The following is a 16,285-nucleotide window of genomic DNA, read 5'->3' as shown; positions in this document are numbered from 1 at the left end:
GCAGTAAGTTCTGGAAGAGTTTATAGCTACATGTACTTGGAGCTTTGGCAGCAATGTTCACTAACAAAAAGACTTCCTTGTTCTCATGCAAGCATTTGCTTGTTTGAGTTCTCATGAAAGGGCACAACTCTTCCAATTTGTCAGTGATTGTCAGATAAATGCAGAGGAAATGTACATTGTAGCTTTGTGGAGAGTGTGTGGCCTAGTGGTTAGGGTTCGTGACTCATGATCAGAGGACCAGGGGTTCAAATCAAGCTGCTGGTCATATGTTGTGTCCTTGGGCAAGCCACTTCACCCCCACTTGCCCCTCTCCACCCAGGAGTATAAATGGGTACCGGCATTAGCTGGGGAGTAACCTGCGATAGACTAGCATCCCATCCAGGGGGAGTAGAAATATTCTCAGTCGTTTCATGCTACTGAAACCGGAGATAAACGCCCGCCTGATGAGCCACATTGGCTCGCGACAGACTTTACCTTTTTTTACATGTAGCTTTACAATGTTTGGCCAAGTCAATCCAATTGATCAAAGTTCCATTCTTCAGATGGTTGACTGTGGTATGACACAGCGATCATTTGTTAACCTGCTGTAGGCTATAACAAAATTGTTTTGCAAATGTGTAGTTGATATTTATTGATTTTTTTTTTTGGTTTGTTCTTTATCTAGAATGTGACCAAAGGGGCGAGACACAAGATTGTTCTGAGCATCCAGAAGCTGAAGGAAAGACAACTGATGTTACACAATCTTGAAAAGGTGAGCCTCTCAAATGTGTTGGCTCAGCTGCAATTAGCATGCAGTCCCAGCCCGCAGTATTGGTAACATACCACCTTCAGTTCAGGCAATAAGCTGGAAATAGGTTGGTTTGGTTTTGCAGCACTTGAGTTTCATTTCTTACTTTTGTTTCCATCTTAGAATCAAATTACGCAACTGAAACTTAAGTAACCCTCGCCTGTTTAATACAAAAATAACATCGATATGAACTGTGCCAGGAATTCTTATAAAAATACATCAATGAGAAATTGAGACCAAGCTGCCGTACAACTAGCCTTTCCCCTCATGTGAGATTTTGGGTAATATCTGGACCTGCAGTCTTGAATGGGCTTCTTGAAAAAGTGTGACTTGTAAATTATGTATTGTAGTACGAGAAAAGAGGAAGCCAACATGGCGCTCATGGTGCAGGGCAGTGTGGGTAGCATTATAGAGGGTGCTGTTGTATAAACTCTTAGCGAATGGAACCTGTCGGTAAGGGGAATATGCAAATGTGGTGGCTCTACAGGTAAATATCGCTCGTAGACTCCGACCACACTTCTGGGGGGGGGGGAATTGTTAATGTTATTCCTTTTTTGCGTTTGTCCTGATTTTTATGAATCAAGTTAAAAACGGTTCCTCTGTTTTGTAGTACTCGCAAATTGGTATCGACAGTTTGTTGTTTGTTTATCATGTTTATAAAAGAATTTTGAGGTAGTGGTACCCCTTCGTAACCACTTCCTTTCCCCCTCACCCCAAACCACCAACACCAGGAAGAAACTCCAGCCGCTGACTCATCAGCAAACAGTTCATGACTTGTAGTCCCCCTCCCCTCCCCTCCCCTCCCCCCTCCTGCCAAGAACTGCACCATGGTGTGATCGGAAGCCCAGTCTGTCAGGGAAATGAGAGCTCGTTACCGGTAGAGCACGTGCCATCGTTACCACCGGTTTCCATCAAGTCTTCAGCGGCGTGCATATGATTGTACCATTGGTTATTAATCCTTTCCTGTCTGTAGGGTGGAGTGCAGGATATGGGCGGGGAACCAGTCACAGACTGGCCTTTTTTTTTTTTTCCTTTCCACTTTTATTTTGTGTCATTGTGAAGATTTTTTTTTTTTTGGGAGGGAGGGAGGTGTCTACGGGTTGTTTTTGTTTGTTTTGTTTGGTTTTGTTTTGTAGGGTGTGTTTGTATCATTTCCATTTGTTTGTCTGTCTGTCAGCAAACATACTTTTTAAAGTGATCATTGACTTTGCAACATTTACAGATGAAGCTAGAAATATATTTAACTAAGGCCGCATCCGAATCAACAGTCTAGAGCTAGGTCTAGGTCCGCGCCCATTGAAAATACGCGGGGACGCGCTGACAATAGACGTAGCCGTAGCTCTGGAAGCCCGTTTCGGACACGGCCTAGGAAATGTGGACTCAGTTAGTCAACTCACCAACATTTATCAAGCAGGAAGACGGAAACATTATCAATACTGTCAATTCATACGAGATTAATTTTTTTTGAAAAAGTGGAAGCTTCAAAATCATTTCGAAAACCAAAAAAAAATTGTTGATTCATAATTGGCATGGCTGATAGTGATGGGATCACATTTAACCCTAACATAATAACACACCCAGATCGAAAGACAATTTTGTCAGTATCCAAATACCTGCATTGAGGGCATTACTACCCCAATCAGTACTTACAGTCCACCTCATTGAGTACAATTTGGCCAATACCCAATACCTACATTTGAGGATAGTAACTACCCCACTATACCCCAATTTCTGTCTTCTTCAGGACATCGTCAGTGACAACAGCCCTGGCAATCTCCGCAACGCCCTGAACGAGGTCAAGAGCATGCTGAATACCCCGATCAAGGTATACGACCCTCAGGAATCTTCCAGCGAGGACGCGACGTCTTCACAGCCGGCCGAGGACGGCGAGAGAGAGACCAAAGAGGGGGATTTCCCCGGACAGCTCACTCGATTCATGGGCAAAAGTGAGTTGACCGTGAGAGGCTGGTTTATAGACTCTGTTCGCAAGTACATGTACTTCCTCTAGAGAGACTTAACTCTTGACTGCTATGGCTTTGCAAACATTGAGGTGAAAATAAGGTTTTGTATTCTTAGAGCCATACGGGTGTAAACTAGTGCGGACAACCCGTGCGCACAACTTAGTATGTCCCACTAAACTCTTGAGAGTGATTAAAAAGTTTCCGTTTTTTTTGTGCATGGACGGAATTCTTATTCAAAAGTTTCAAAAATGACACATCTTACACATGTTTCATACTTTTTTTCGGAGCCACAGAGAATAATGTGCCGTCGACTTTGGCAACATCATTAAAGAGTTGCATTATTTGAGCTCTGTAATGTTTGCTTACCTCAAGTTTTTATATTGTACATGATACACAATCAGTAAAATAACCCATGAATGCAAATATAGACTCCGTGCACAAGTACCCCCTCAATGGTTATAAAAGGAGAGTTGGGGGAGACCACTGGGAGGGACATCCAAACGCATTGTCGCGCTCACCTGAAGACACTATGGCTTTGTGTACATTCAGAATAAAATTCATTGTGCATACTTCCCCCTACAAGTGCACAAACCTTTACGCGCATGCAGTGTGTCCTATCCGCTCCGTTCACAAGTACCCCCTCACCGTCAAAGAAAGCACAGTTGGGGGTGACCGACCGACGCCATCTTGCCTGACTCCAATTTTGCCGCAAGCGCGGCTGTACCATGTACCATGACTGCGTGTACATTCCATATCTATGACAAATCACCTGGTGTACGTGCGTCATGCACAAGGAATGGTTTGCGTCGACCAGCTAAATGTCCCACCCATGGGACGTCGTTGCTAGGTAAAAGGGCGCCCTCTTTGGTTGGCGCACAGAGCCCATACACCATTTGTACGCTAGGCTCTCGAAAATGGTCAAAAAGTGCCATGCACCGAGTTCTTAGCAGCATATGAAATGGACGCCCATGTTTTCATTGAGTGGGTGACTCTGTGAAGTGCTGGTAAGCTGATTACAGAGATAATATTGCATTGAACATTTTCACGAAGGTCACGGTCAAACTGTGAATGCAAAGTTGTATTTGTATACTGCACGTGTTTTCTTAATTCACAAAGTAATTTGTTTGTTTGTTGTCTTCAGTGTGTACTCAGGTGTTAGTTGCTAAGAGACCGGATGAAGACAATGTCAGCCTGTATCTCGCGCTCCTAGACAAGTGTCTCAACCACGAGGCCTTCACGGCCGCCCAGAAGAAACGCTTTGTCTCTTGGCGTCAGAGCTGTCAGAAATTCTCCCGGAACCCGTACCCTCGCAAGCTGTCCTTACAGGAGACCAAACAACCCAGAACGTGAGTAGCTATTGCAAAAAGTTGGGTTACCCTCACAAATAAAATCTTGCACCAAAGACCTTATTGTCCCAGGCAATAGTGGAATCCGGCGACCAGAATTAGAGGCTTTTACTGCGGTGGTGTCACACTCGCGCGCATGCCGCGTGTGTTCTTAAGGATTTCTATTGGTTGAAGGAGCCCAGAGTGCGTGTGTACCACCTGAGCGCGACTTGCGTGAGCGTGGTGGCAAATTCGTCATATGGATGGTTGTTGAGCGCTCTCTACAATACTTTTATTATACGAACGCAGCTATATAATGCCATGAATTATGGTTGGCTTTCGAGCTCTCCGATGGCTCAGTTGGATAACGCCATGGTTTTGAGATTGTGAGTTCGAAACCACATTTTTCCAATTTTTTTTTTTTTTTCTAATTTGCGGCTTTGGAGGATTGTTTTTAAAAAGGGAAATAATATCTGAATTTCATTAGGTTCGAATTCATTTCTTTTTTTTCTTTGATTTATATTTTTTCTCATGTTTTTAGGGAAGTAAAGTCCAAAACCTCGTAGCGTACACCCCATTTGCTTATGTCGTGTACGGGAAAAAAAAAAATTTGCAGCCTGGTGCCACCGCAGAAAATGGCTGCCGCCGGATTTGTCTACAGACCGATCCATATTAAGCCCCGCCCCATGTACGTTGACCAATCGCAGCCGTGATTAATGTCAGCCATACATGCACAAAAGTCAGGCTCAATGACAGGCTCAATGACAGGCTCAAATGACAGGCTCACGATTTGCTGGTAAAATAGGTCATTTTCAGTCACTACGCCAAAACCTACGCCACCTAGAATGGTTGCGCAAGTTACGCCATAATTTCTTGCGCAGGTCGCAGACTTTATAGGCACTGTGAAAAACTTTCGTGAAATATGTTAGAACTGAAATGTTGTGCAGCGTGAAATGTTGCGAAACTTATGCAATAAATTGTGGCGCAAGTGGAGCTACGCGGTTGCGTTACGCAGTTGCGTAAAATATCGTGAAATCGGCAGCTGGAGCCCACACAAATACACACGTAGATGAAAATTAATTGTGCATACGGTACCTTGTGCCAAACGCACTAGAACCATGCACACTGTGTTTCCTACACATGGAGCTCTCATCAGCTGTCAAGTGATCGCCCATTCTACTGTTCATGAACGGTCCATACATTACTTACTGTTCCTCCCTCGTAGAAAAAGAAACACAATATGCTTTGATAGGCTAACTATAAAGGGAAAGTGTTGTTTTCTTTGTGAACTCAGAGGAAAACCAACACACTGTTTTAAAAAACATTTCAGATAAAAACTGGGGATTGTGAAAGTCCAAAATACTGTTTTTGCTTTTCAGTTTCAGTTTCTATTAGGTTCAGAGTCAATACCCTGTATTACTGGGAAGTCCAGAAGTTTGCCGTGGTATTACTTTCTGATCCTGTGAACATGAGAAATGATTAATTCCCACGCTAATATGACAAGAAAGCATCAATTACAGCAATTTAGTGGTGTCCTTGAAAAGTTGACTCTGCCGAACCACTTTTGGTTTTCTATTAAGACAACTTTGTTTTTTTACATTCAGATTTTTCTGTTTTTGTTCATCTCTTTGGCATCGTGCCCCCTTGCGTTAGGTGGTTCCGTGATGACTTTACCCAGGAAATTTCATAAGACAGAGGAATTCTTGCCTCACGGCTTCCCGTGACGCTGATTCACGACTTAACGCGCTGGTAGCCGCGGCCAACTCCAATAAGCCACGTACATTTGTCACTTCCTCATTTACTTGGCACGAGGCTGCGCAGGGAGGCTGCTGTCACTGTCATGTGAATTCCAGGCAAAATGAAATGAGAATCAGGCGTAGATCCAGGGGGGGGGGGGTAAAAGAAAAACCCAGCTCTGTCAAAACAAAAAAATCATAGAAATTCCTGAAAAATTATGTGAACCCTCCCCCCCCTCACCCCCCCCCTCACCCCCCCTCTCACCCCCCCCCCTCACTCTCACCCCCCCCCACCCCCCCCCCCCCCCCCTCACCCCCGCTCTGACACCCAAAAAATTATACTGGTAAGAACGTTCGCCTGTGCACAAACTACGTACAGAGCCAGCTTGGTTAGGGGGTAATTGTGCATTAGTCTGTAATGTACACTGTATAGTGTTCATAATCTTCGGATTTGAACAGCGCCCCCATTGAAAGAATGGTACAGCCTCAATCCTGACAATCTTCCGTTATTTCTTGAATGTGGTCTTTGGAGTGGTGACCACGACCTCCAATCCTGCACAGTCCTCCAGCAATCACTGTCAATATGTCGAGGCAGAGCCAGTGAAATCCTGGAGCAGTGCACAGGATTAAAAGTATAAGCTAGGCCTACATTTGTGCACGGCTGAGCATAAATAACACAAGGTCCGGCCCAAGACCTTGACACAGTGCATCCTCCAAAATCAGCCACACCTTTCTGCCATATAGCCTTAACCCTGCAAAATGCTCCATTTTGCAAATAGCATTTTGGAAGATTTGGGAAGGTTAGGCTTAATGGAAGTAAAACCTGTCATCCATCTATTGAGTTAACAGATTTAGACAAAATGGTCAAGCCTTTGCAACTTCTCCACAAATAATATTTGTTTTTTTCTCAAAGACTGTTTGAATACGCAGCAGTGCTAATAATTTGCTGTTTGCCTTTTGTTTGTTATTTGTGCAGGTGGGGCCATTACAGCACCAATTTCCCTACCGACTTTAGCTTGTTTGCTGCCCAGGGAGCGGCCGGTAACCGGAGACTAACGCGCCAACCGTTTGTAACGCCTCAACCTCAGGGTCCAGCTCAGCCTCATCCTCAACGGATCAACTCATTGTTGACTGGAGGGGGGAGTCCAGCGCTGTTCCGACCGACGCAAACGTCCAACATGTACATGAAACCTAGACAGGTAAACCAAAAAACAGTCTAGTTTAGGACTAGACTGTTCCCCCCCCCCCCTAAAAATATGGGGACCGGTAGCTAGCTCCCATTTAAAGCCATTGATTGGATCACCTCTGTGCGCACAGCATGATTGTTTATTTTCAAATCTCTATTAAGAACTGTGCATGGACAGGGATTGAACACACGATAATAAAAAAAAATCCCTCTTGTCTTACTACAAAAAGTACGCAAAATCACCAGTGTCTCCTTGAAGGTAACTTTCAAGCATTTCAGCTGCATAGGTTTTAAATACTGAACAGTAATTTTTCTCTCTTTTTTTGATATTTGCCAGAGACTTCCGAATTCAGCATAAATCGAAGCTCATCACCTCCGAAATTGTACATTGGTGGTGCAGCCTATTGCCATTTTGCAATAGGCTGGCTGCAGGCAAACATTACCGTTGTGATTTTCATTTCAGGAGGCGGGATTCAGACCTATATACGTCATGCATATTATTTGCATACATCAGACGGGATACCGCCTGATGTATGGAAGATTCACCGCTAGCTACCTGTCCTCATATTTGAAGTCTGAATGACAACATGGTCAGGGAACCGGACTAGTTTAGGACTTGGTGATTGTTTTAAATGAGCCCTTGCCAAGGATTCTGAAGGATAACATGTAGCCCTTATGTTCTTAGACTTAGTCATGAAACTATGACAGAACATCACCTATTTTGCAACATTGTGCATGCTAAATCTAAACATTGGCACGTTAATGTCAGGCTTTCAAGTATTCCTACTTTTCCTACTTTTTCTTAGTTTTTTACCTTGCTCCTCTCCTTTTTCTCTTGAAATTCCTACTTTTCCTACTTTTTCCAAGTTTTTTACCTTGGTCCTACTTTTCTTAACTTTTTGTCCTGAAATCCTACTCTTTCCTACTTTTTTGTCCCACAACTCTGAAAAATAAAAATCTCATCGTTACACACTGTCATAATTTAAATCGCACAAGTGAAGGGCTTGGGCGCAGGAGTACTGCAACTGTACTTCCAAGAGCGTACGTGTGGTTTAGGATGTTGTGAGTACATGCCAAATGAGGCTCATGATGCTATGGACATGGGTATCCATGAAAACCACTCCTGAAAGCCCAACAAAGTCCTACTTTTATCCTTGATATTGTCCTCCAAAGTCTTATTTTTGTCCCGTTTGTTTGAAATTTTGATCCTACTGTTCTACTTTTTCACCTGGGTCTGCTTGAAAGCTTGTAGTGTGCATAAAATAGCCCCCATGTTCAATAACGTGAGCTCTATGTGTTGGTCACACAACTTATGAAAGACTTACTTTTCTCAGAATTTGCACAGTCTTCGCAGTACTGGTGCTCGAAAACACACTAATGCCTCGTGCTTTCTTTTTAACAGCAGATGGTTTCCATCATTTAACTGCATAATGCAAAAAAAGAAACTAGTTTGCAAAAACCTGCCATTGATATTCTGATTTCAACATATATTAAATTATTTTGTAACTTTCAGTCATACTCCCGATTTATACATTGCTGAGGGCAAACAATACTTTGTCTCTTCTTCAGCTTCCCGGTAACCCACACATTGGCGTCCAGCGCACCAAGTCGGCGCCCATCAGGAGAACATCCCAGCCCGCCCAGCCGTACACCTACCAAGTCCAGCCCCTGCAGGACCCCATCAACCAACCCATGGGGGATCCTGAGATGACCAATCGGCTGGAGAACTTGTGTCTGAGTATGACGGAGCACGCCCTGTCCGGTAAGTCGTCTCCTCAGCGTTGGTATGATACGACAGCTTGACGCACTGCTAAGCACATAATTGTCTTTAAACGTTTATTTCGTGGAGAATCTAGCAGAGCAAAAAACATACTAACTTCAGAAGCAGAATTTCTTTATGAAGGTTTACATCACTGCTGTACTATAAAGCACAAACTATAACGCACAAACTGTATGTGTGAGTATGTGTGACCTGCAACTGATTTCACGAAACAGTGTGTAGCTTACGCCGTGCGTTGGACTAACACAACCAATCTGTTGCGCAGCTGCGCAATAAGCTTACGATCGATTTCACAAAATTTTGCTTAATAGTCGCTACGCCACACCTTCTCCACCTAAAATGAATTTGCAAGTTACGCCATAATTTATTGCACAAGTCACGGACTTACGCACCGTGAAACTTTTTAAAAAATGTGTCATAACCGAAATGTCGTGCAGCGTAAAATGTTGCGCAATTTACATAATAAATTTTGGCGCACGGTTGAGTTACACCATTGGGTAAAGTTTCTTGAAATTGGATGCAAGTCATTACTGTCGTGTCACAGACCCGTAGCGTCTGTGCATGAGACAGACACAGGAGCAATGGTGCTCACATGCCCCTCAGTATCGGCTCTGTTTTTTACATGATCACCACTGAGGAGGTAAATGTACATTGACTTCACAGCTCTGCACGCACTCCCTGCACACAATCCATGCACACTATTGATTATTACCTCCGCCAAGGAGGTTATGTTTTCATCGGATTTGTTTGTTTGTTTGTTGTGTGGTTGGTTTGTTGGTTGTTTGGTTGGTTTGTCTGTTAACAAGATAAGTCAAAAAGTTATGTATGGATTTGCATAAAAATTGTTTTAGGGGTGGCCCTTGGTACAAATGTACGAATCGATTAGATTTTGGAAGTGATCCGGATCGGAGTCTTGATGCAGGATTTTTTTAAGGATTCTTTTATGCGACTATTTCTTGTGGGTGTACTGACAAGCATGTCAATAGATGGCGCTCTCCGACACTCGCAGTCATCGCGCCTTGGTTGTTTCCCATCCGGGTATTTCTCACGCCCCACTCAAGGGTCACACATTGGCACAATATGGCGGGGAATGTTTAGCCTTGGCGAAGGTTTGCGGACTTTGCACTCTCTGAGGGCTTTCCAGTTTAACAGATTGGTTGGAGCTATTTCCAAAGCTCAAATTAACTCCATTTTGTATGCATTTCAATCATTCTTTCTTCAATCAGATGGTGGAGAACATCCCAACAAAAGCAACAGAAATTGAAGACGCCTTGCCCAAGTGACGAGAAGGATTCCAAAGGAAGCTCAGGGTATCGTTCTCGGGGGGAAAACAACGAGTAAAGGGATGGGAGCCAAGCCACGCCCCCACCCCTCCAATCACCATGCAGCGTTTGAGTGCAGGCAGCGTCCATGGATTTCTGAGGCAATCGGACCACAGTCTGAAACGGTATTCCTAAAGCACTGCAGATACGTCTTGAACCACAACACGTGTTGTATGGATCTGTCAAACAGGGCTTGTGCTTGTCCGCCATTTTAATCAACCAAAATTTTGTATATCGGTATTTAATGGATATCAAATTGTTCTTGTCATCATGCATGATATTATATGTACTCCTCTCTTTTGATCTTTGTATTCCTAAGCTACAGGTGTCTACTTCAACTTACCACTTGCGGAACAAAAAAAAAGTGTGACACAGTTTTGTTCCATATTTTGGTTTGTCGTTCCGATTCTTTTTTTTTCTTCTTTTTTTCTTCAGTTGAATTATGTAAAAGAAATGGTATGCCCGTGGGATTTACAACTTATTTGGACTTTGATGGAGTTGGATTTTGATAAGTGAAAAATGTTGTTGAAAAAAAAATGTTACCAGCTAAATGCCATTCAGTGTACATTGCTGTGACTGGCTCCCAGCAGGTAATTTTTATTTAGCTTGTAATCTTGCTTGGTTTTGTCTGCATTGCAAATCCATGCTTTTGGGCATAAAAGATCAATAAGAAACCATTACAAAGCTCAACCCTCTTAAGATATTCATGGATTTCAGTGGTTTTTTTTTATTCTGCTGTTGGGCATCTGCAAGGAGAATACCCACAAGAATTTTTATGTTATTAGTCTGTGCGATGATTATATAATTACAGAAAATATGCTGTTACGCATGTGGACAAAAAAGGGACCTTTTGTTGGACTTACGCACATGCATCTAATCCTCCTAAATATATCTCTCTTGCACACAGATGTACATTTCACCAGCACATTAATGGTTGATGGCATAAACTCCTGGTGAGTTGTGTTATACCAAGCTGTCTCAGTCAGGTACCTTGAAGACAGTACAGTCAAAAATTACAGATTCAGTCACAGTTTCAGTGGTATCAGCCTATTTGATTTTATTTTTATTTATTTTATTAATTCTTTTTTGCAAGGAAACCAGTGTAACTATTTTCTTTTCTTTGAAAAGAGCAATATTGCGACATCAAAGCAAGTGTTTGTCTAAATCGTTAAGTTTTGAAAATGGAGGAATCTCCATATTGTATTTTATTTTATTTTTTTAATTTAATTTCTAGATATGATTTCTCAAGACGAGAAAATTCTTGACAAATTATTACATGTAACTCAGTTTTATGGGGTGGGGGACCTTTGTGCGAAAAAGTCGTTCTGTTCTGAATTTTAACTATTTTGACTTTTTTGGTGAAGCATTCTCAATTGGCGTTTCACACAGTTTACAGTTTTGTTTTGTTTTTTTTAATTTTAGTTCCACATCTGCTTAAAATGTTGATTTTTGCTCCCCCCCCCCCCAAGAAAATCATTCATAAAAATTTGTGGCAGTCATCACTAGAAATCTTTTTCTCTTTTTCTATTGTTTTCTTTTACTGGAACCAAATTTCAGTTTCAACCCCTCAAAAATTTCTGGGTATATGTACATGTTTATGTATATGTCTTGTTCCTTTAATTTTCCTAACTGCGATCCATACATGTAAACTTACAATATGCTGTATATTTGCTTCAAAAAAGACATTATTGGTCGGTCTCGATTCATATTTTTGGACTCTGAATATGATCAATGTATAAAAACAAACAAGTGCGTATATATGTGTATATAAACTATGATATAACTATGTACAATTGACGTTTAAGCATTTCAAAAGAAGTTTGTGAAACTTCGTTCCCCTAAGTTAAGAGAGATCTTTCAGTCGACTGATAAAAGAGAATCTTTTATTTGATTTCTGGTGGTTTTTTTTTTTTGTAGTGAGGTGGATTTTGACGTTTAAATCCTAGGCCATACTAGGTTCGTAGCTAGACACTGGCAAAGCGGAATGAGTAACTTTGTTTTAAAATTTTATTTCAACAAATCTTCTAAACATCTACCAGATGAGCCCTTTTCCCCATGTTTTTTTGGGGCTATGCACCTTGATTTGTCCAAATATCGTCACTTAATATCAATGAATCTATTGGGAAAAGCCTGGGCCCAGTTTCATGGCTCTGCTAACCACAGGATTCTGCGCTTGCCAAATTTACGATCACTATTCTGTGCTAACAGTTAGCAGAACAATTCTGTGCTAACTCTGTAAGCACAAAATGCTTAGTTAATGGATGTATACGCATACGCCAACATTCCTGATTAACCATTGAAATATGCTAACCGTAAGCACATATTTTTTGTCACTAGCGCCTAGCAGTAAGCAGTGCCATGACATTGGGCCCTGGTTCTACAGTGGCGCTTTGGTTTCATCAACACCAAGTCCCTTTGATGGCAAAATAGTCCAACCCTAAAAAATTGCATTTTTAGAAAGTCCCAACTGAAACTTTCAGTTGAGGATTCCTGCTTTAAACAATACATGTACTTGGTGGATTTTAATACAACCTGTTACCAATTCTGCCAAAAGACAGGTTTTTTAGCAGGAAAATGCCAATTTCGTCAAAGAACAGGGCCAAAAACAATACAAAAATATTTAAAAACCTGAAAAAAATGAAAATCATGACCCCAAGATAAAGAGTCAAGATGAGTACAGTGTAAATCGTTACCTCTGCTGAAATAATTCTTAGCTTGAAAACTTGTACATCTGGTGATGGTAATGCACAATTTGTTCTTTGACGTACAATTGTTATGGGTAGTGCACTAGTTATAGCAGTCCAAGTATTAGCTCAACACTAAATAGATTAAGGTATCTAGGGGAGAAACCATTGTACAAAACAGTGCCTCTGAGAGGAGTAAACATTTAACAAACACACACCCTGGTGGTTGTGGAACACCTAGGTTTTAATTTTAACTCTATTTTTTTAAAAAGAAAGAAAAAAACGTTATTCCGACATGGTGAGGACAGAATTTTTGGGGGCTAATCGGTGTTTGTGTAAACTTGTGAGCCATGGTTAAAAACAAAATTCGTAATTAAGACAAAGGCTAGCGAATCTAAAGTATAAATAGTTGTTGTTTTTAGTGCTTATTTTCAATAACAAAAAGTTGACCACAACTAACTTGCTTTAGCATTGTATGTTTTGTTCTTGATTGCCCTGGTGGTACATGTACGACATGGTGCATTTAGTCTGTTGTAGTTTGAAACTTGTGTTTAAAAGTCTTGTGGTCGATTTTTTGGGAACTTGAATTTGCATAATCCCCAGCATTGTTATTTGTTCTGTCTGTCACATGTGGGCTTACACCACTTGTTAAAATAATCCCATGCTGTGCAATGCTACCAAATTTTATAATGTGATCACTTTTTTTTTTCAAGTCTAAAGTTGACTGAGTGGAGTTCTGAATTCTATGATTTTGAAGTTTTCAGGACAAACTGACTCTGTTGGTGATTTCTAAACAAAGAATTTGGATCAGCTAAAGAGCTGGAATCTCATGTGCCAACATTTTCAATATCAAATTTTTTAAAAGGCCAAAATATGTCTGGATTGATTGGTTGGTAGAGCACCGGTGCAGTTCAAACCCAGTCCGAGTATCATCCGTTGTTCAACGGAGCCGGCACGCGCCGCACTAATGTCTGCTGTGTGTGCATGAAAATTGTATACAACCCCGCGTCTGCCAATCTGAGTCGACTTTAGACATTGTGACGTCATTTCAAGCAGAGGTTCTGCCTAAGCTATTGATTGGTCAATTTGCTACCGTGTTTATGCAAGACAACGGGTTACTGAAGACCCGATAGAAGACGCCCGCTGAATGGTCAGAGTCTTGAGTTCTAAGACGCACTCTTGTGTTGAATGATCTGCACACATATCATAGGTGCTTGCTGACAGGCTTTGTCCAAGCCCCACTCCAGTCAATTTCTTTGTTCAACAGTATAAATCAGTCCCAGAAAAAAAGTCTAGTTTGGGCTACAGTATTTCAGTTTGGCATCAGATGCATAGTTCCTTTTTGTGTGTAAATATCGTCTAACAAAAAAAAAGTGCTGCTTTGAAATATTGTGTCGTATGGTTATCTCTGTTTCATTACGTTTGTTGATTTCAACGTTATACTATGTAACAAAATGCCCTGGAGGTAAAACAAAGAAATATTAAAAAAAAATTCTCTGGAGAAATATTGTAAAAATAAAACATAAATAAGAGTTAACGATAAAAATAACCCATGATGGATTCATGGCTGGTTTAACATTGATATTATCACTACCAAGCTGGACTTAAATGAGTTGATTATTTTTGTTTGTTCCTGTATAATTGAATTGACAAAGATGAAGAAATAGTAGCAGACATTTATATTGATTAGAGAAATACCTTGATATTCACAAGTAATTTGATTAGATAAGATAGAAGTTTGTATAAAAAGCTGGTCTTGAAATCCATGGGGACAGTGGAAGGTAATCGTAACAAAGATAATGTGACGTTTGTAATACTGTTTAAGTTTGAGTGTCGGCCAGTCTTAGCAAATCTACTAGCAGTAGCTAGGATTATGTAGAAAATACAAAACAAATTTCGTTTGGGAAATCCTTTAAATCTGTTTAGCCAATAAGCCATTTGCGAGTTCAATTTGAATAAAATCTGGAATGCCGACTTCATCCAGTGCTTTGCACGTTTTAACTTTGCTTTCTCCTGACCAAAGAGACTGTTACTAAATCAACGTGATTTGGGGCAAGCCTTATGCTAGCAAGCAACCCCCAGCTCCGGCATGGTCTGCTGTCTTTGTGCCATTCTCACCCATTGTGAACAATGTATTGGTGCTGAGCATCTCTTACGTAACTATGCAAGAGCTTGCCCCGAATCTTGTGATTAGCAACAGTGTCTTTGGTCTGGCGAATTCAAAGTTAAAATGTGCCAAGCATTCTGAGCAAGTCAGTGTACCAGATGTTTTTCAAATGTAAATCCCAAAGGGTAAAGGTAACTCGCAAATGGCTTATTAACAGCCATTGAAGATTTATTTCTAAACCTTTCTAAACCTACAAACCCTGAACTAATGAAAGACGCCTTTTGTTATTTGATGCTCCAAATTGATAACAGAATATTAGTTATTACTCAAAATTATCCAAAATAATCACCTAGATATCTTACGTAATATCTGTATTCTCATGAGCTAAAAATATGTATTATGTAAAACCAGGGTACTGTGTCATGGATGCTACCACAGGATTTGGCAATTATGATCACCGTTGTGCGATCTAGCACAGAAAGTACCAGCATGGGCACATGTCAAAATGTCTTGCTAATCCATGATATATGGAAAGTATTATTGGAAACCTTTGGGGTTTTTTAGTTGGAAAATATTCTTGGTCTACAGAAGGCAATGCCGCGCATGCCATGAAATATGGCCCAGAATGATCTAGCGATAAGACTTAAACCTTGGCTGTTGAGTTTGAAGAAAACAGCAAGATGATTGTTGACACGAAACACATCTGAACTTGCTGTTCAAATAACAATAGTTATCGAACAAAGACCGAAGAATATTAAGCTTAAGTCCAAATGTTATGGGTTAACATGTGAAATCAAAAATGTTGAAGATTATTGGCTGAAGATCAGGGTGTTCAGTTGGGTCAACTTAATGCTTTGAGTTCACGTAATGATTGAAAGTTTGGTCGGGGTTCGAACCCACCACTTGAACTTCAACAGCCCTGGCAAGTGCCAAACAAATGCATTCATACTATTGCAATGTGGCAGGATCCACATAAGATACTTGTTCCAAGATACTTTTCTTACCACGACTTGTCCCTTTGAATCGTGTGCAGGAGTCAGGGTTGCACCAAGTCTTCAAAAGCCACATCACAAGTCCTTTCGTCTCAAGTTATTCAAATAAACATTGGCAAAGGCATTCCTTTGTCATTGTTCATCCTGTTACTTTGCGACCTGATGTGTGATTCGACTTGTGATGGACTAGAACAACACTTTCACAAAGAGATGTATTGTTTTCAGTAATAGGCAATTTGTTTACATGGCCGGGTTGGTTGATGTTCAAAGATCAGTGAAAGATTCATCTCATCAAAGTAAAGAAATGTCCATATTTAAAGGGAATATACATCATTTGCTTTTGCTGTAATTTTCAGAAATGGATGGAATTGGGGGGTTGGAAATATAAAGCAAATATAGTTACAC

At 41.0% G+C, this 16,285-nt stretch overlaps 1 protein-coding gene across 3 annotated transcripts in view; it reads left to right on the top strand.

The window, feature by feature from the left end:
* Positions 1 to 14,060, top strand: part of LOC119740252 (protein Smaug homolog 1-like) — a 43,128-nt gene extending 29,068 nt beyond the window's left edge. For all 3 annotated transcript variants that reach the window (XM_038215508.1, XM_038215505.1, XM_038215506.1), the window contains exons 6-11: positions 665 to 751; positions 2,532 to 2,733; positions 3,890 to 4,094; positions 6,786 to 7,008; positions 8,565 to 8,757; positions 10,002 to 14,060. In XM_038215508.1, the coding sequence (XP_038071436.1) occupies positions 665 to 751; positions 2,532 to 2,733; positions 3,890 to 4,094; positions 6,786 to 7,008; positions 8,565 to 8,757; positions 10,002 to 10,039 (948 nt within the window). In that variant the 3' untranslated portion in view covers positions 10,040 to 14,060. The remainder of the gene's footprint in view (positions 1 to 664; positions 752 to 2,531; positions 2,734 to 3,889; positions 4,095 to 6,785; positions 7,009 to 8,564; positions 8,758 to 10,001) is intronic.
* The last annotated feature ends 2,225 nt before the right edge of the window (positions 14,061 to 16,285 follow it).

Source organism: Patiria miniata, unplaced genomic scaffold (assembly GCF_015706575.1).
Source record: "Patiria miniata isolate m_02_andy unplaced genomic scaffold, ASM1570657v1 HiC_scaffold_5, whole genome shotgun sequence".
Taxonomy (NCBI): Eukaryota; Metazoa; Echinodermata; class Asteroidea; order Valvatida; family Asterinidae; genus Patiria; species Patiria miniata.
The sequence above is the reverse complement of the archived record's forward strand: the minus strand, read 5'-3'. Positions and strand labels throughout refer to the sequence as shown.